This window comes from Amblyraja radiata, chromosome 10 (assembly GCF_010909765.2).
Source record: "Amblyraja radiata isolate CabotCenter1 chromosome 10, sAmbRad1.1.pri, whole genome shotgun sequence".
Lineage (NCBI taxonomy): Eukaryota > Metazoa > Chordata > Chondrichthyes > Rajiformes > Rajidae > Amblyraja > Amblyraja radiata.
This window is the reverse complement of record NC_045965.1, coordinates 63,149,478-63,169,716: the sequence shown is the minus strand read 5'-3', so window position 1 is coordinate 63,169,716 and position 20,239 is coordinate 63,149,478. Positions and strand designations below refer to the sequence as shown.

Sequence of the window (20,239 nt, the reverse complement as noted above, 5' to 3'; positions counted from 1 at the left end):
AAGGGAATCTAGAACCATTTAATTACTTAGTGGCGATCGTGACTGGGGAGCTGTGCCTAGTACTACCTGTCCTTGGTTTAAGGTGAGGGGAGGTAAGATTTAATAGGAACCTGAGGGGTAACATTCTCACACAAAGGGTGGTGGATGTATGGAGCAAGCTGCCTGAGGAGGTAGTTGTGGCAGGTACTTCTTCTTGCATATGGCGTATAAACAATAGTCAATAAACAATAGGTGCAGGAGTAGGCCATTCGGCCCTTCGAGCCAGCACCGCCATTCAATGTGATCATGGCTGATCATCCTCAATCAGTACCCCGTTCCTGCCTTCTCCCCATATCCCCTGACACCGCTATCTTTAAGAGCCCTATCTAGCTCTCTCTTGAAAGTGTCCAGAGAACCGGCCTCCACCGCCCTCTGAGGTAGAGAATGTTCTATTTGATCTTGTTTGTGCACGTCGGGTTGATTGCATTACTCGAAACAGGGTGGACCACGTGAAGGTTGCAATCTTCCACCCCTTGGCTGGTACTATCACAACATTTAAGAGACATTAGGACAGGTACATGGATAGGACAGGTATGGAGGTATATGGGCCAAACGCGGGCAGGTGGGACTAGTGTACATGGGACATGTCCACTGGAGAACTGAACACAGTACTCTAAATACGGCCTCACCAACGTCTTATATAACTGCAACATGACCTCGCAACTTTGATAATCAATGAGTGATGAAGGCCAATGTGCCGGAAGCCTCTTTGACCACCCTGTCCAGTTGTGACGCCACTTTCAAGGAACTATGTACCTGCACTCCTAGATCCCCCTCGATTACTGGAGAAGGGCAGCACGGTGGCGCAGCGGTAGAGTTGCTGCCTCACAGCGCTTGCAGCGCCAGAGACCCGGGTTCGATCCCGACTACGGGCGCTGTCTGTACGGAGTTTGTACGTTCTCCCCGTGACCTGCGTGGGTTTTCTCCGAGATCTTACGTTTCCTCCCGCGCTCCAAAGCCGAACAGGTTTGTAGGTTAATGGGCTTGGGTTTGTATACTTGGGATGAGTGTAAATTGTCCCCAGATTGTGTGCGTTTCGGGTAGTGTTAATGTGCGGGGATCGCCGGTCGGCGCGGACTGGGTGGGCCGAAGGGCCTGTTTCCGCGCTGTACCTCTTAACTAAACTAAACTAAAGTAAGTGGGTCACTCTAAGGACCAGCACAGATTCCTCCTGCGATGTCTGAATGAAGGTACACAACTGGAGATTGGAGATTAAAGTTATCTTTATTAAGTCTGTGCTGTCACATGCTGTATTTATCACTTGTCAGTATCTCATTTTCTTAATACTGAACCTTTGAATGTTATGTATTTTTTAAAAGCTCACTGCTCGATAATGTGGTCGATAATGCTGCTCTTTCATTTCCATTCAGCATATATTCAGCCGACAAGCTCTCCTCATTCCTGCGCCCCTCCCCTTTGATGTCACCTCCCCATCGGTCCAAAAAAGAGGACTGCAAGTCCTTGCTGATTTACCTGCCATGGTCTCAACAGCATTCACAGGTACGTCACTCTCGTTTGTCCCGCTTCTAAACTCAACATCTCTTTGTCCAAGGGCCCTCGGACTATCTTTAATCGGACTCCATTTTTTTAATTAAATCAAAATATTTATTCAATTATTAAAAAATAATATTTACACTACAATAAAACAAGCCAGAACCCACCACCATAATACAATACAAACATATATCCATAATAAACCACTATACAACTATGTTACAATCCTTATTAATAATAATAATAATAATAATAATAATAATAATAATGATAATAATAATAATAATAATAATAATAATAATAATAATAATAATAATAATAAAATTATTAATAATAATAATAATAATAATATTATTAATAATATTTATAATAATAATAATAATAATAATAATAATAATAATAATAATAATAATATATTTTATTGTCATTGCACATAAGCGCAACGAGATTTGGTATGCAGCTTCCTTCCGATGTCATATTGAGGATACATTCAACACCCTGCGGAGCCCAGCGGTCCCGGAACTCCTTCAGGGTGCCCGTGGACAGGGCGTATTCCCTTTCTAACCCCACCCGGGCACGGCGTAACCCCGAAAAAGGGGCAGGCAGCCGGTTCGGGTAGAGCCCTCCACCGCCTGGCGCCGTGACTAGCGGATGGCCAGCTTGGAATCGGACTGCACTGGACTCTATCTTGCACTAAACGTTATCCCCTTTATCCTGTATCTGTACACTGTGGACGGCTTAATTGTCACCGCGTATATAGTCTTTCCGCCGACTGGATAGCACGCGACAAAAAGGTTTTCACTATACCTCGTACACGTGACAAAATACACTCAACTAAACTCTGAAGAGAGACACAAAATACTGGAGTAACTCAGCGGGACGGGCAGCATCTCCAGAGAGAAGGAGTGGGTGGCGTTTCGGGTCGAGACCCTTCTTCAGACTGAGAGTCAGGGGAGAGGGAGATAGGAGACATGGAAGGGTACAACGAGAATGCAAGGTGTGAAAATGACAGATCAAAGCATTCCTGGCCTACCATCCACCTCATTGGAGAATCTCGGACTATCTTTAATCAGACTTTACTGGACTTTTTATCTTGCACTAAACTTTGTTCCCTTTATCATAGAAACATAGAAACATAGAAAATAGGTGCAGGAGTAGGCCATTCGGCCCTTCGAGCCTGCACCGCCATTCAATATGATCATGGCTGATCATCCAACTCAGTATCCTGTACCTGCCTTCACTCCATACCCCCTGATCCCTTTAGCCACAAGGGCCACATCTAACTCCTTCTTAAATATAGCCAATGAACTGGCCTCAACTACCTTCTGTGGCAGAGAATTCCACAGATTCACCACTCTCTGTGTGAAAAATGTTTTCCTCATCTCGGTCCTAAAAGATTTCCCCCTTATCCTTAAACTGTGACCCCTTGTTCTGGACTTCCTGTGTCTGTACACTGTGGACGGCTCGATTGTAATCATGTATTGTCTTTCCGCTGACTGGTTAGCGCACAACAAAAGCTTTTCACTGTACCTCGGTACACGTGACAATAACAAATTAAATCACTGCGGCACAGTGGCAAGGCGGGAAAGTTGCTGTCTTACAGCGCCAGAGACCCGGGTTTGATCGAAGTTTGTCCGGAGTTTGCACGTTCTCCCCGTGACCTGCGTGGGTTTTCTCCGGGTGCTCCGGTTTCCTCCCACACTCCAAAGACGTCTAGGCTTGTAGTTTAATTGGCTTTGTTAAAAATTGTAAATTGTCCCCAGTGTGTGTAGGATGGAGTTAGTGTGCGGGGATCACCGGTCGGTGCGGACTCGATGGGCCGAAGGGCCTGTGTCCGTGCTGTATCTCTAAAATAAACTAAATTAAGCAAAAACTAAAACAGTGGCAGAAATAGTGGGGAGTGAATCAAGTGACAGCAGGACACGCGATCCTTCACGCATGCAGATACATGGGCGCCACGGTGAGGCAGCGGTAGAGTTGCTGCCTTAACGGCCTGTCCCACTTGCCGATTTTTTTCGCCGATCGCCGGCATCATATCAGTGTTGCCACAAGATATCGAACATTACAAATTCCAGCTGCGACAAAAAAAATGTTGCGACACTTGAGGAAACACCGCGCGTCCATACGCCGTCACGCCGCGTCACGCCGCTAATTTGTTGGTGACCTGATACGTCAGTCAATGATGCCGGCAGTCGCTGAAAAAAATGGCCAAGTGGAGCAGGCCCTTTACAGTGCTTGCAGCAATGGAAACCCGGGTACGATTCCGACTACGGCGCCGCCTGTACGGAGTTTTTACGTTCTTCCTGTGACCGTGTGGGTTTTCTCTGAGATCTTCGGTTTCCTCCCACGCTCCTATACAATTGGCTTGGTGTGTGTGTGTGTGTGTGTGTGTGTGTGTGTGTGTGTGTGTGTGTGTGTGTGTGTGTGTGTGTGTGTGTGTGTGTGTGTGTGTGTGTGTGTGTGTGTGTGTGTGTGTGTGTATATATAGGGTGGTGTTAATGTGCGGGGATCGCTGGTCGGCGCGGGCTCGGTGGGCCAGAGGGCCTATTTCCCTGCTGTACCTCTAAGCTATGCCTTATCTTCAACCCAGGGCCATTTAACTAACTAATTCGTAATTGTTTTCTCTCTGGCTAACTGTTGTCGTCTCTTTGCGCAGCTGAGTGCACGGTCGTTCAGGACATGTTCAGTCCGTTTAGCCAGAACAGCTTTAAGTATCAAATGCCTGAGAACTGTGGCCACGTTTTGGTCCAAGACTGCACCTCGGACCAGAAGTTCCTGGCGCTGATAAAACGTAACGGAGAATCGCTGACTGTGCAACTAACTCTCCCCCACAAGTAAGTCTTCAGCGCGTGAGAGGCATTCGGCCGTGGTATAAAATCACGAGAGGAATAGATCGGGTAGATGCACAGAGTCTCTTGCCCAGAGTACGGGGAATCGAGGACCAGAGGACATGGGTGTAAGGTGAAGGGGGAAAGATTTCTTGATTAGTATGGGAGTCAGGGATTACGAGGAGAACGGGATTGCGGGGGGGGGGGGGGGGGGGGGGGGGGGAGAGATAGATTAACCATGGCGGAGTACACTTGATGGGCCGAACAGCCTAATTCTGCTCCTATCACTTATGATCTTATGAAGATTTAATAGGAATCTGAGCTATTTCACACTGGTGGGTGTATGGAATGAGCTGCCTGAGGAGGTAGTTGAGGCTGGGACTATCCCAACATTTAGAAACATAGAAAATAGGTGCAGGAGTAGGTCATTCGGCCCTTCAAGCCTGCACCGCCATTCGATATGATCATGGCTGATCATCCAACTCAGTATCCCATCCCTGCCTTCTCTCCATACCCCCTGATCACTTTAGCCACAAGGGCCACATCTAACTCCCTCTTAAATATAGCCAATGAACTGGCCTCAACTACCTTCAGTGGCAGAGAATTCCACAGATTCACTGTGTAAAAAATGATTTTCTCATCTCGGTACTAAAAGACTTCCTTTTTATCTTTAAACTGTGGCCCCTTGTCCTGGACTTCCCCAACATCGGGAACAATCTTCCTGCATCTAGCCTGTCCAACCCCTTAAGAATTTTGTAAGTTTCTATAAGATCAATCTTCTGAATTCTAGCGAGTACAAGCCGAGTCTATCCAATCTTTCTTCATATGAAAGTCCTGCCATCCCAGGAATCAGTCTGGTGAACCTTCTCTGTACTCTGTACTTTAAGAAACAATTGGACAGGTGCATGGATAGGACGCATATGGCAGGTGGGGCTAGTGCAGCTGGGACATTGGTGGCTGGAGTGAGCAAGTTGGGCCGAAGGGCCTGTTTCCACACTGTATCGCTCTATGACTCTATCAATCTATGACTGGATTTGATAACCCGTTGTTTTATTCTTGTTTGGTGAAGTGAGATAATGATGGAGTCGACATCCAGAGGGCGTCCCCAACTGACAGTCAATGGGAAAAATGTGTCAATGGAAAACCTTCCATTCGCAGGCTTACGTGAGTACCTCAATTATACTTTCTTTGTATCAAAAATAATTTATTTGATTACGAACACGATATAAAAACCTGCCTCAATGACTATCGACCAGTGGCACTAACGTCGGTGGCGATGAAGTGCTTTGAGAGGTTGATCGTGGCACAAATCAACTCCTACCTCAGCAAAGACCTGGACACGTTGCTGGATTCAAGATTCAAGAGAGTTTATTGTCATGTACCCCTGAAAGGACAATGCTTTGCTTTTATATATGGTCGCATTTGCCGAAGTGAGGGCGAGGGATAGAACGATAGGCATTCTTGATGGTGGTGTAGCAGTGGTCGAGGGTGTTTGGTCCTCTGGTGCAGCAGGAGACATGTTGGTGGAAGTTAGGCAGCAATTTCTTGAGGTTTGCTTTATTGAAGTCCCCAGCAATGGTGGTAAACGCCTCGGGGTAAGACGTCCGGTGTTTGTTGACCACGGCGTGCAGCTCCTCCAGTGCCAGACGGACGTCTGCCTGGGGTGGGATGTAGACCGCGGTCAGGGTGGAGGTGAATCCCCTTGGAAGGTAGAAGGGACGGCACTTCACCGCCAGATGTTCGAGGTGTGGAGAGCAGTAGTTGGAGAGGACTGCCACGTCTGAGCACCACGCAGAGTTGACCATGAGGCAGACGCCCCCTCCTTTCCCTTTCCCAGATGCCAGTGTACGGTCCATACGGTGGATGGAGAACCCTTCAGACTGGACCGCTGAGTCTGGGTAGCTGGGGGTGAGCCATGTCTCTGTGAAACAGAACACAGAGCATTCCCTCAGCTCTCGTTGATAAAGCAGCCTTGCCCTTAAGTCCTCCACTTTATTTTCAAGGGACTGTACATTAGCCAGTAGGATAGTAGGGAGAGGGGTCCGAAGTCCCCTGCACTTCAGTCTGACCTGAAGTCCTGCCCGTCTGCATGTTTCCAGACACAATGGAGGCCTCCCCTTTGTTTCCAGGTACTGTGTTTACTGTACATGGTGGTCCTTGTTCATCAGTCTATGAAAGTAAGCATGCAGGTACAGCAGGCAGTGAAGAAAGCGAATGGCATGTTGTCCTTTATAACAAGAGGAATCGAATATAGGAACAAAGAGGTCCTTCGGCAGTTCTACAGAGCCCTAGTGAGACCACACCTGGAATATTGTGTGCAGTTTTGTTCCCCTAATTTGAGGAAGGACATTCTTGCTATTGAGGGAGTGCAGCGTAGGTTTACAAGGTTAATTCCCGGGATGGCGGGACTGTCATATGCTGAGAGAATGGAGCAAATGGGCTTGTACACTCTGAAGTTTAGAAGGATGAGAGGTGATCTCATTGAAACATATAAGATTGTTAAGGGTTTGGACACGCTAGAGGCAGGAAACATGTTCCCGATGTTGGGGGAGTCCAAAACCAGGGGCCATAGTTTAAGAATAAGGAGTAAGCCATTTAGAATGGAGAAGAGGAAATACTTTTTCTCACAGAGAGTGGTGAGTCTGTGGAATTCTCTGCCGCAAAGAGCGGTGGAGGCAGGTTCTCTGGATACTTTCAAAAGAGAGCTAGATAGGGCTCTTAAAAATAACGGAGTCAGGGGATATGGGGAGAAGGCAGGAGCGGGGTACTGATTGGGGATGATCAGCCATGATCATATTGAATGGCGGTGCTGGCTCGAAGGGCCGAATGGCCTACTCCTGCACCTATTGTCTATTGTCTATTGCTGTTTCTACGAACCTGCGCTGGAATGGGGATTCCTTCACAGACGGCAGCTCCAGCTCCGTAGTTCCTGGAAGATCCAGCTCGTCGGCTCAGGAGGTCATGCCGGAGTTCCTCCGTCGGGTCGGGTGTTTTCCCGCGAGCGAGGGAAAGTTTAAAGTCCGGGGCAGCTGCGGGAGATCGCGAAATCGCAAGAGCCTTCAGGTGCCCAAGCAGCTTGTCCGAGACGGCAGCGAATTCTGCTGCCTCCCTGATGCGGGTGAGTTGTTGGAAGTTGTAGGTGAACCTTTTCTGTTCTGGTGCTTTGCAAAAGTCGCCGCAGGCAGGCGCCATCTTTGTCATGGATAGAAAAGTGTCATCTAGTGTCAACATGGATAGAAAAGTGTCAACTAGTGAGGGGTGGGAGATTGCAACCTTCACGTGCTCCGCCCTCTTCGACGAATGCAATTAACCTGGCGTGCACAATCAAATAAGATCAAATAATAATAATAATAATAAATTTTATTTAATGGGCGCCTTTCAGACATCTCAAGGACACCTTACATAGTAATCGGAATAAAAACATATAATCGGAATAAAACAAGTAATTAAAGACATCACAGTGACACAAATTAAAAACAGAATTCAATCCAAAAACAGAAAATCAAAAACACAGTGTGAAAAGAGAGCAGCGGCAGCCAAAGCGCGCCAGCGTCCACTCTCTCTTCACGGCAGCCATCTTGGACACAGACCTACAGGACTACAATTAGACAAAAAAAAATCATCCCCCCACAGTGGATAGCACTGTGGGGGAAGGCACAATGTCCAGTCCCCACCCCATGATCACCCAAAAGTCAGGCCTATTGAGGCCACCGCAATTGCCTGTACGGAGGCCCGATGTCCCTGGCCGTTCTCACCGGGTGGTCTTGCCCCGGCGTCGGGAGAGTCCTTTCGGCGGCTGGGCCACCTGGAACGGCCGCTTCTTGGTTGGAGCCCGCGGCTGCCGAAGCCGACAAGGCCGCGCCGGTTTGGAGCTCCCAGGCTCCAGATGAAAAAGTCGGCGCCCGCTCTCCGCACTGCCGCCTTGCCGCCTCTACGCACGCCGTCTCTCCGCACGCCGCCTCTCCGCTCCGCAAACCCGCAGCCCGGAGATGTTGCTCACGGCGGTCCAGCTCGTCAGAGCTCCAGCGCGGCGACCCAGGCAAGGCATCGCCCGCTCCGCTCCGCTCCAGCGCTCCAATGCTGTGCCGCCACCCAGGCCGAGGTGCTGGGTGGTTCCCGCCAAGAAACGGCGCTCCAAGCCCGCTGGTAGGCCACGAGGACGGGTCGACGGGCAGCCCGAAAAAAAGGCTGCCACACCGACCAGGTAGGGACCTATAAATAAGGTAACACCTACCCCCCCACATTAAAAGACCATATCCCCTACAAACAAAAAAACAGGACTCACTAAAAACTAAAAAAAAAACGAATTTAAGACGGACGGCTGCTGGCTAGCAGCCGTTCACCAAGATGGCTCCTCCTCCTCACGTTGTTGGGATAGAACACGTTGCCCTACAATATTAGGTCGTGCACGGCCCGCAAGAAGAAGGTAGCATCCATATCCCTCCATACCCTGCACTTCCATGTGTCTAACCTAGCGCCTCTTAAATACCACAATCATATCTGTCTCCACCACCACCACCCCTGTCAGCTAATTCCAGGCACTCACCGCACCTCTGTGTGTAAAACAAAACTTGCCCCGCACATACCCTTTAAGCTTTGCTTCTCTTAGCTTAAAGTTCTAGTATTTGAGAGTTCCATCCTGGTTAAACGCTAGAGGCAGGAAACATGTTCCCGATGTTGGGGGAGTCAAGAACCAGCGGCCACAGTTTAAGAATAAGGGGTAAGCCGTTTAGAACGGAGACGAGGAAACACTTTTTCACGCAGAGCGTTGTGCGTCTGTGGAATTCTCTGCCTCGGAGGGCGGTGGAGGCGGGTTCTCTGGATACTTTCAAGAGAGAGCTAGATAGGGCTCTTAAAAGATAGCGGAGTCAGGGGATATGGGGAGAAGGCAGGAGCGGGGTACTGATTGGGGATGATCAGCCATGATCATATTGAATGGCGGTGCTGGCTCGAAGGGCCGAATGGCCTACTCCTGCACCTATTGTCTATTGTCTATTGCTGTTTCTACGAACCTGCGCTGGAACGGGGATTCCTTCACAGACGGCAGCTCCAGCTCCGTAGTTCCTGGAAGATCCAGCTCGTCGGCTCAGGAGGTCATGCCGGAGTTCCTCCGTCGGGTCGGGTGTTTTCCCGCGAGCGAGGGAAAGTTTAAAGTCCGGGGCAGCTGCGGGAGATCGCGAAATCGCAAGAGCCTTCAGGTGCCCAAGCAGCTTGTCCGAGACGGCAGCGAATTCTGCTGCTTCCCTGATGCGGGTGAGTTGTTGGAAGTTGTAGGTGAATCTTTTCTGTTCTGGTGCTTTGCAAAAGTCGCCGCAGGCAGGCGCCATCTTTGTCATGGATAGAAAAGTTTCAACTAGTGTCAACATGGATAGAAAAGTGTCATCTAGTGAGGGGTGGGAGATTGCAACCTTCACGTGCTCCGCCCTCTTCGACGAATGCAATTAACCTGGCGTGCACAATCGAATAAGATCAAATAGAATACGTTGTCCTACAATATTAGGTCGTGCACGGCCCGCAAGAAGAAGGTAGCATCCATATCCCTCCATACCCTGCACTTCCATGTGTCTAACCTAACGCCTCTTAAATACCACAATCATATCTGTCTCCACCACCACCACCCCTGTCAGCTAATTCCAGGCACTCACCGCACCTCTGTGTGTAAAACAAAACTTGCCCCGCACATACCCTTTAAGCTTTGCTTCTCTTATCTTAAAGTTCTAGTATTTGAGAGTTCCATCCTGGTTAAACGCTAGAGGCAGGAAACATGTTCCCGATGTTGGGGGAGTCCAGAACCAGCGGCCACAGTTTAAGAATAAGGGATAAGCCGTTTAGAACGGAGATGAGGAAACACTTTTTCACGCAGAGCGTTGTGCGTCTGTGGAATTCTCTGCCTCGGAGGGCGGTGGAGGCCTGTTCTCTGGATACTTTCAAGAGAGAGCTCGATAGGGCTCTTAAAAGATAGCGGAGTCAGGGGATATGGGGAGAAGGCAGGAACGGAGGTACTGTTTGGGGATGATCAGCCATGATCACATTGAATGGCGGTGCTGGCTCGAAGGGCCGAATGGCCTACTCCTGCACCTATTGCCTATTGTAAAAGGCTCTGACTGTCTACCCTATCTATGCCTCTCATCATTTTGTATACTTTCATTAGATGTGTTGATCTCATTATTTCCAGGGTCGGTTTCCATCGAGTGGATTGATGGTGGGTTGAAGATAACAGCTCCAGAACTTGGTCTTCAAACCCTCTTCTTTGATGGCAAAATGATTAAGGTGCTAAATATCTCCTGGTCTCACCGCGTTTATAGATAAGCACAAATGGGACGATTTAAATATAATTAATTAAACCATTTTAGTTTAGTTTAGAGACACAGCGCGGAAACAGGCCCTTCGTCTCACCGAGTCCGCGCCGACCATCGATCCCCGCACATTCACTCTATCCTACACGCTAAGGACAATTTACACTTACACCAAGCCAATTAACCTACAAACCTGTACGTCTTTGGAGTGTGGGAGCAAACCGAAGATTTCGGAGAAAACCCACTCAGGTCACGAAAAGAACGTAAAACTCTGTACACACAGCACCCGTAGTCGGGATCGAACCCACGTCACTGGCGCTGTAAGCGCTGTGAGGTAGCAACTCTACCGCCGCGCCACGGTGTTAAAAGGCTAATATCATCAGCCATCTACACCACACTGTCTCAGCAAGGCCGCCAGCATGATCAGGGGCCCGGCCACTCCCTCTTCCCCACTCTCCCATCAGACAAGAGACATTTGAAAATGCACGCCTCTAGATTCAGAGACAGCTTCTTCCCAGCTATAATCAGGCAACTGAATCATCCTCTCATGAGCTAAAAGTGTAGTCCTGACCTCCCACCTACCTCTCTGCCTTAAATATACCCATTGACTTGGCCTCCACAGCCTACAGCGGCCAAGAATTCCACAGATTCACCACCCTCTGACTAAAGAATAGACAATAGACAATAGGTGCATGAGTAGGCCATTCGGCCCCTCGAGCCAGCACTGCCATTCACTGTGATCATGGCTGATCATCCCCAATCAGTACCCCGTTCCTGCCTTCTCCCCATATCCCTTGACTCCACTATCTTTAAGAGCTCTATATAACTAACTCTTGAAAGCATCCAGAGAATCAGCCTCCACTGCCTTCTGAGGCAGCGAATTCCACAGATTCACAACTCTCTGGGTGAAAAAGTTTCCTCATCTCCGTTCTAAATGGCTTACTCCTTATTCTTAAACTGTGGCCCTTGGTTCTGAACTCCCCCAACATCGGGAACATGTTTCCTGCCTCTAGCGTGTCCAAACCCTTAATAATCTTATATGTTTCAATAAGAACCTCTCATCCTAAATTCCAGAGTGTACAAGCCCAGCTGCTCCATTCTCTCAGCATATGACAGTCCCACCATCCCGGGAATTAACCTTGTAAACCTACGCTGCACTCGCTCAATAGCAAGAATGTCCTTCCTCAAATTAGGGGACCAAAACTGCACACAATACTCCAGGTGCAGTCTCACTAGGGTCCTGTACAACTGCAGAAGGACCTCTTTGCTCCGATACTCATAAGGAGGATATATGAGGATATAAAGGAGAGGAAAGATTTAGACGGGAAACAAAGACACGGGGCCAACAGGAGAATCAAGAACCAGGGGATTTACAGTATGTTTTAGGTGAGAGGGGAATGATTTAATAGGGACCTCTGCAGGCAACTATTTCACACAGAGGGTGGTGGGCATATGGGCGAACTGTCAGAGGAGGTAGTTGGGGCAGGGAGTTAATAACATTTAATAGACACCTGGATAGGTACATAGACAGGAAAGGTTTAGAGGGAAGTTTAGACACAAAAAGCTGGAGTAACTCAGTGGGTCAGAGACAACATTTCTGGAGAAAAGGGGCGAGTCGAGTCGGGAGTTCTGAAGAAGGGTCTTGACCCGAAACGTCACCTATTCCTTTTCTCCAGAGATGCTGTCTGTGCCGCAGAGTTACTCCAGATTTTTGTGTCTATCTTTGGATTAAACCAGCATCTGCAGTTCCTTCCCGAACAAGGTTAAGAGGGATATGGACCAAATGCAGGCAAATGGGACTCGCCTAGCGCATAGACTAGTTGGGCCGAAGGGCCTGTTTCTCTGCTGTATGACCTTATGACCGCAAGCATTTAGACAAGCCCTTGAATCACCAGTACATGAAGGATATGGACCATGTACTGGTAAATGAGACCAATATAGATAGGTCCGCATGGATAGGCACAAAATGCTGGAGTAACTCGGCGGGACAGGCAGCATCTCTGGAGAGAAGGAACGGGTGACGTTTCGAGCTGAGATCCTGATGTCAGGGGAGAGAGAGAGATACATAGATAAGGAAGTGTAAGGTGTGAAAACAGGACTAGGGGAATGGAGATCGAGGAGAATGTAGAATAGATCATTGTTGGCTGGGAGAAGGTGACAACAAAGCAAACAGAGATAGAACGTGGTCGGAGCCAGTCAGACTGGTCGGAGAACAGGGAAGGGGAGGGGGATGGAGAGAGAGGGAAAGCAAGGGCTACTTGAAGTTAGAGAAGTCAATGTTCATCCCGCTGGGGTGTAATCTGCCCAAGCAAAATATGAGATGCTGTTCCAACAATTAGTGCTGGGCCTCACTCTGACAGTGGAGGAGGCCCAGGACAGAAAGGTCAGTGTGGGAATAGACAATAGACAATAGACAATAGGTGCAGGAGGAGGCCATTCGGCCCTTTGAGCCAGCACCGCCATTCACTGTGATCATGGCTGATCATCCCCAATCAGTACCCCGTTCCTAATAGACAATAGGTGCAGGAGAATGGGAGGGGGAGTTGAAGTGCTGAGCAACCCCGGAGATCAGGTAGGTTTAAGGCGGACTGAGCGGAGGTGTTCAGCGATACGATCGCCGAGCCTGCGCTTGGTCTCGCCGATGTATAGGAGCATGGACATGGTGGGACGGAAGGGCTGTATCCGCGCTGTGTAAACTACAGGGCTACGAGAAGGCAGCCACTGTGCTAGGACGGAGCGCGGTGCAACATCTTGACTGAGTTGCTCTTGTCGTTCTCTCGGCTTGACCCAGGTCACCCAGATGCCGTGGACGGTTGGGACGACGTGCGGACTGTGCGGCCAAGGCAACGCCCAACAGAGCGACGAATATCAGCTACCAAACCGCCACCGGACCAAGGAGGTTCTCAGATTCGCACACTCGTGGTTGATGACGGGAGAAAGCTGCAAAGACGGTAAGAAGCTCACTTGCGTCGCGTCCAGTTCTGGCGCTGGATTGTGCAGGAAGGACCGAGTCCACGCCGACCATCGATCGCCCGTTCACACTACTTCCCTGTTCTCCCACTCTCTCGTCCACTCCCCACACACCGGGGACATTTTACAGTGGGCCAATTAAGTCAAGACTCAAGTCAAGAGAGTTTATTGTCATGTGTCCCAGATAGGACAATGAAATTCTTGCTTTGCTTCAGCACAACAGAACATAGAAGGCATGAATACAGAACAGATCAGTGTGTCCATATACCATTATATAAGGTTTGTGGGTTAATTGGCTTGGTGTAAGTGTAAATTGTCCCGAGTGCGTGTAGGATAGTGTTAGTGAGCGGGGATCGTAGGTCTTTGCGGACTCGGTGGGCCGAAGGGCCTGTTTCCGCGCTGTATCTCGAAGCTAAACTGAACTAGTCAAGTAAAAGCCCTGCCCCACGGTACGAGTTCATTCCAAGAGCTCTCCCGAGTTTAAAAAAAAATCAAACTCGTGGTAAGCACGGAGAATGAACGTAGCGGGTACGTCGGAGCTCGGGGACGTCTCTTAGCGGCTCGTAACGCTAACGGCAGGTACTCGGGAAGACTCGCTAACGGCAGGTAAGCACGGGAAGACTCGTGAAGATTTTTCAACATGTTGAAAAATGTCCACGAGAGCCCCGAGTACCGACGAGCGGCCATTACCGTAAATCTCCGAGTTCGAATCAGGGCAAACTCGGGAGAGTTCTTGGAATGAACTCGTACCGTGGGACAGGGGTTTAACAGAGTGGCTTCTTGATCAAACTCCTGCCCATGTTCTGACTTCAGACGAAGTCTAAAACCTCGTGTATCTAACAGACGTTAAGCTGCCTTACGTCTTTACCTAACTCTCGCCTTACCGTCCTTGCAGGCTGCAAACTGACGAGGAGTACCGTGAAACTGGATTATCCGGTCACAGTGCACGGGCAGGAGTCCAAGTGCTACTCCATCGAGAAGGTTCTACGTTGCCAAAGTGGATGTTCACCGGTGAAAACTGTCTCTGTGGCTTACAGCTTCCACTGCCTGCCAGCGGGTACGTTACCGAGATTAGGCCATAAGGAATAAGAGCAGAATCAGGCCATTCGGCCCATCAAGTCTACTCTACCATTCAATCATGGCTGGTCTATCTCTCCCTCCTAACCCCATTCTCCTGCCTTCTCCCCATAACCTCTGACACCCGTACTAATCAAAAATCTATCCATCTCTGCCTTAAAAATATCCACTGACTTAGCCTCCACAGCCCTCCGCGGCAAAGAATGCCACATATTCACCACCCTCTGACTAAAGAAATTCCTCGTCATCTCCTTCCTAAAAGAACGTCCATTAATTCTGAGGCTGTGACCTCTGGTTCTAGACTCTCCCACCAGTGGAAACATCCTCTCCACATCCAATCTATCCAAGCCTTTTGCTGTTCTGTACGTTTCAATGAGGTCCCTCCCTCATTCTTCTAAACTCCAGCGAGTACAGGCCCAGCGCCGTCAAAGGCTCATCATAGAAACATAGAAACATAGAAACATAGAAATTAGGTGCAGGAGTAGGCCATTCGGCCCTTCGAGCCTGCACCGCCATTCAATATGATCATGGCTGATCATCCAACTCAGTATCCCGTACCTGCCTTCTCTCCATACCCTCTGATCCCCTTAGCCACAAGGGCCACATCTAACTCCCTCTTAAATATAGCCAATGAACTGGCCTCGACTACCCTCTGTGGCAGGGAGTTCCAGAGATTCACCACTCTCTGTGTGAAAAAAGTTCTTCTCATCTCGGTTTTAAAGGATTTCCCCCTTATCCTTAAGCTGTGACCCCTTGTCCTGGACTTCCCCAACATCGGGAGCAATCTTCCTGCATCTAGCCTGTCCAACCCCTTAAGAATTTTGTAAGTTTCTATAAGATCCCCTCTCAATCTCCTAAATTCTAGAGAGTATAAACCAAGTCTATCCAGTCTTTCTTCATAAGACAGTCCTGACATCCCAGGAATCAGTCTGGTGAACCTTCTCTGCACTCCCTCTATGGCAATAATGTCCTTCCTCAGATTTGGAGACCAAAACTGTACGCAATACTCCAGGTGTGGTCTCACCAAGACCCTGTACAACTGCAGTAGAACCTCCCTGCTCCTATACTCAAATCCTTTTGCTATGAATGCTAACATACCATTCGCTTTCTTCACTGCCTGCTGCACCTGCATGCCCACTTTCAATGACTGGTGTACCATGACACCCAGGTCTCGCTGCATCTCCCCTTTTCCTAGTCGGCCACCATTTAGATAATAGTCTGCTTTCCTGTTTTTGCCACCAAAATGGATAACCTCACATTTATCCACATTATACTGCATCTGCCAAACATTTGCCCACTCACCCAGCCTATCCAAGTCACCTTGCAGTCTCCTAGCATCCTAGAGATATTGCCTTCAATTCCCTCATCCAGATCATTAATATATATTGTAAATAGCTGGGGTCCCAGCACTGAGCCTTGCGGTACCCCACTAGTCACTGCCTGCCATTGTGAAAAGGACCCGTTTACTCCTACTCTTTGCTTCCTGTTTGCCAGCCAGTTCTCTATCCACATCAATACTGAACCCCCAATGCCGTGTGCTTTAAGTTTGTCTCTTATGTGGGACCTTGTCGAAAGCCTTCTGGAAGTCCAGATACACCACATCCACTGGTTCTCCCCTATCCACGCTACTAGTTACATCCTCGAAAAATTCTATAAGATTCGTCAGACATGATTTACCTTTTGTAAATCCATGCTGACTTTGTCCAATGATTTCACCACTTTCCAAATGTGCTGCTATCCCATCTTTAATAACTGACTCTAGCAGTTTCCCCACTACCGATGTTAGACTAACTGGTCTGTAATTCCCCGTTTTCTCTCTCCCTCCCTTCTTAAAAAGTGGGGTTACGTTTGCTACCCGCCAATCCTCAGGAACTCTTATGTGGGACCTTGTCGAAAGCCTTCTGGAAGTCCAGATACACCACATCCACTGGTTCTCCCCTATCCACGCTACTAGTTACATCCTCGAAAAATTCTATAAGATTCGTCAGACATGATTTACCTTTTGTAAATCCATGCTGACTTTGTCCAATGATTTCACCACTTTCCAAATGTGCTGCTATCCCATCTTTAATAACTGACTCTAGCAGTTTCCCCACTACCGATGTTAGACTAACTGGTCTGTAATTCCCCGTTTTCTCTCTTCCTCCCTTCTTAAAAAGTGGGGTTACGTTTGCTAGCCTTCTGGAAGTCCAGATACACCACATCCACTGGTTCTCCCCTATCCACGCTACTAGTTACATCCTCGAAAAATTCTATAAGATTCGTCAGACATGATTTACCTTTTGTAAATCCATGCTGACTTTGTCCAATGATTTCACCACTTTCCAAATGTGCTGCTATCCCATCTTTAATAACTGACTCTAGCAGTTTCCCCACTACCGATGTTAGACTAACTGGTCTGTAATTCCCCGTTTTCTCTCTCCCTCCCTTCTTAAAAAGTGGGGTTACGTTTGCTACCCGCCAATCCTCAGGAACTCTTATGTGGGACCTTGTCGAAAGCCTTCTGGAAGTCCAGATACACCACATCCACTGGTTCTCCCCTATCCACGCTACTAGTTACATCCTCGAAAAATTCTATAAGATTCGTCAGACATGATTTACCTTTTGTAAATCCATGCTGACTTTGTCCAATGATTTCACCACTTTCCAAATGTGCTGCTATCCCATCTTTAATAACTGACTCTAGCAGTTTCCCCACTACCGATGTTAGACTAACTGGTCTGTAATTCCCCGTTTTCTCTCTCCCTCCCTTCTTAAAAAGTGGGGTTACGTTTGCTACCCGCCAATCCTCAGGAACTACTCCAGAATCTAAAGAGTTTTGAAAGATTATTACTAATGCATCCACTATTTCTGGAGCTACTTCCTTAAGTACTCTGGGATGCAGCCTATCTGGCCCTGGGGATTTATCGGCCTTTAATCCATTTAATTTACCCAACACCACTTCCCGGTTAACCTGGATTTCACTCAATTCCTCCAACTCCTTTGACCCGCGGTCCCCTGCTATTTCCGGCAGATTATTTATGTCTTCCTTAGTGAAGACGGAACCAAAGTAGTTATTCAATTGGTCCGCCATATCCTTGTTCCCCATGATCAACTCACCCGTTTCTGACTGCAAGGGACCTACATTTGTTTTAACTAATCTCTTTCTTTTCACATATCTATAAAAACTTTTGCAGTCAGTTTTTATGTTCCCTGCCAGTTTTCTTTCATAATCTATTTTTCCTTTCCTAATTAAGCCCTTTGTCCTCCTCTGCTGGTCTCTGAATTTCTCCCAGTCCTCCAGTATGCTGCTTTTTCTGGCTAATTTGTACGCATCATCCTTCGCTTTGATACTATCCCTGATTTCCCTTGTTATCCACGGATGCACTACCTTCCCTGATTTATTCTTTTGCCAAACTGGGATGAACAATTTTTGTAGTTCATCCATGCAGTCTTTAAATGTCTTCCATTGCATATCCACCGTCAACCCTTTTAGAATTAATTGCCAGTCAATCTTGGCCAATTCACGTCTCATACCCTCAAAGTTACCTTTCTTTAAGTTCAGAACCATTGTTTCTGAATTAACAATGTCACTCTCCATCCTAATGAAGAACTCAACCATATTATGGTCACTCTTGCCCAAGGGGGCACGTACAACAAGACTGCTAACTAACCCTTCCTCATTACTCAATACCCAGTCTAAAATAGCCTGCTCTCTCGTTGGTTCCTCTACATGTTGATTTAGATAACTATCCCGCATACATTCCAAAAAATCCTCTTCCTCAGCACCCCTGCCAATTTGATTCACCCAATCTATATGTAGATTGAAGTCACCCATTATAACGGTTTTGCCTTTGTCGCACGCATTTCTAATTTCCTGTTTGATACCATCTCCAACTTCACTACTACTGTTAGGTGGCCTGTACACAACACCCACCAGCGTTTTCTGCCCCTTAGTGTTTCGCAGCTCTACCCATACCGATTCCACATCCTGCAAACTAATGTCCTTCCTTTCCATTGCGTTAATCTCCTCTCTAATCAGCAACGCTACCCCACCTCCTTTTCCTTTCTCTCTATCCCTCCTGAATATTGAATATCCCTGGATGTTCAGCTCCCAGCCTTGGTCACCCTGGAGCCATGTCTCCGTGATCCCAACTATATCATAGTCATTAATAGCTATCTGCACATTCAACTCATCCACCTTATTACGAATGCTCCTTGCATTGAGACACAAAGCCTTCAGGTTAACCCGCTCATTCCTGGGATTCCTAAAGGATTTCCCCTCTATCCTTAAACTGTGGCCCCTTGTCCTGGACTTCCCCAACATCGGGAACAATCTTCCTGCATCTAGCCTGTCCAACCCCTTAAGAATTTTGTAAGTTTCTATAAGATCCCCCCTCGATCTCCTAAATTCTAGCGAGTACAAGCCGAGTCTATCCAGTCTTTCTTCATATGAAAGTCCTGACATCCCAGGAATCAGTTGGTGGACCTTCTCTGTACTCCCTCTATGGCAATAATGTCCTTCCTCAGATTTGGAGACCAAAACTGTACGCAATACTCCAGGTGTGGTCTCACCAAGACCCTGTACAACTGCAGTAGAACCTCCCTGCTCCTATACTCAAATCCTTTTGCTATGAATGCTAACATACCTATTGTCTTATACAGGCTGACAACACACGCCCGCTCATTTTGGGTCTCAATGGCGTGTTCACACAGTCAAGGTAAATTAAACACGGCTTAATATTTCTTTCAGATTCGAACATGAACCCGACTGATGAGCAGCTGAAGTCCATCAGCTTTGCGCAGAAGACTGAAGACCTGGAGAGCAGAATTGAGGCCCATGTCTCATGCTCCTGTCCTCCCGACTGCAAATGAGCAATGTTTGAGGAATATCTGCCCCCATCGTAACAAAGCCCTTGACTAGGCGAATGCCATCGATGCAATTAAAGAGGTGAAACGCTATAGTGAAACAAAAACACACCCAATCATTCAAAATGACTTAGTTTTAGATGAACTGTCAACTGTCAAATTCAATAAATCAGCATTTAGCAAGCAATATGATGTAGTCATTACCACCAAGTCATCACAACGAACACCCCCGCTCAGTCCGCCTGGGCCTACCTGATCTCCACGTTGCCAAACATTTTAACTCCCCCTCATCGTTGTCGGAGATCAGGCCCACCACCACTGTGTCATCATCAGCAAACTTAATGATGGAGTTGGATGTTGCCTGTCCCACTGAGTTACTCCAGCATTTTGTGTCTATCTTCAGTTTAAACCAGCATCTGCAGTTCCTTCCTACACATTTCCAACAAAGTATCTCGATACACATGACAACAATAACACATCAGCCGACAGATACAAAGGTGCATTAGAGTAGCATAAAAACAAACTGCTGGAGGAACACTGGGTCGAGCAGCATCTGTAGTGGGAGGAGTAAAGGAAGTGTTGATGTTTCAAGTCAAGACCCTGCATCGGTCTCTCCTGCAAATTCATTTTTACTTCAATATTTAGTCTCTGTCGTCTTCTCCAAGTTGAGGTAACGTTTAACAAATC

The 20,239-nt window shown here is 47.8% G+C and overlaps 1 protein-coding gene across 1 annotated transcript in view; it reads left to right on the top strand.

Moving 5' to 3' along the window:
• The window catches only part of LOC116977414 (vitellogenin-like), a gene marked incomplete at its 5' end in the record, with an annotated part of 82,880 nt that extends 63,144 nt beyond the window's left edge, over window positions 1-19,736 (top strand). The window contains 7 exons of the mRNA XM_033027842.1: window positions 1,410-1,539; window positions 4,190-4,367; window positions 5,431-5,525; window positions 10,537-10,631; window positions 13,449-13,608; window positions 14,523-14,684; window positions 19,437-19,736. Of these exons, the coding sequence (XP_032883733.1) occupies window positions 1,410-1,539; window positions 4,190-4,367; window positions 5,431-5,525; window positions 10,537-10,631; window positions 13,449-13,608; window positions 14,523-14,684; window positions 19,437-19,558 (942 nt within the window). The remainder of the gene's footprint in view (window positions 1-1,409; window positions 1,540-4,189; window positions 4,368-5,430; window positions 5,526-10,536; window positions 10,632-13,448; window positions 13,609-14,522; window positions 14,685-19,436) is intronic.
• Window positions 19,737-20,239: the final 503 nt, after the last annotated feature.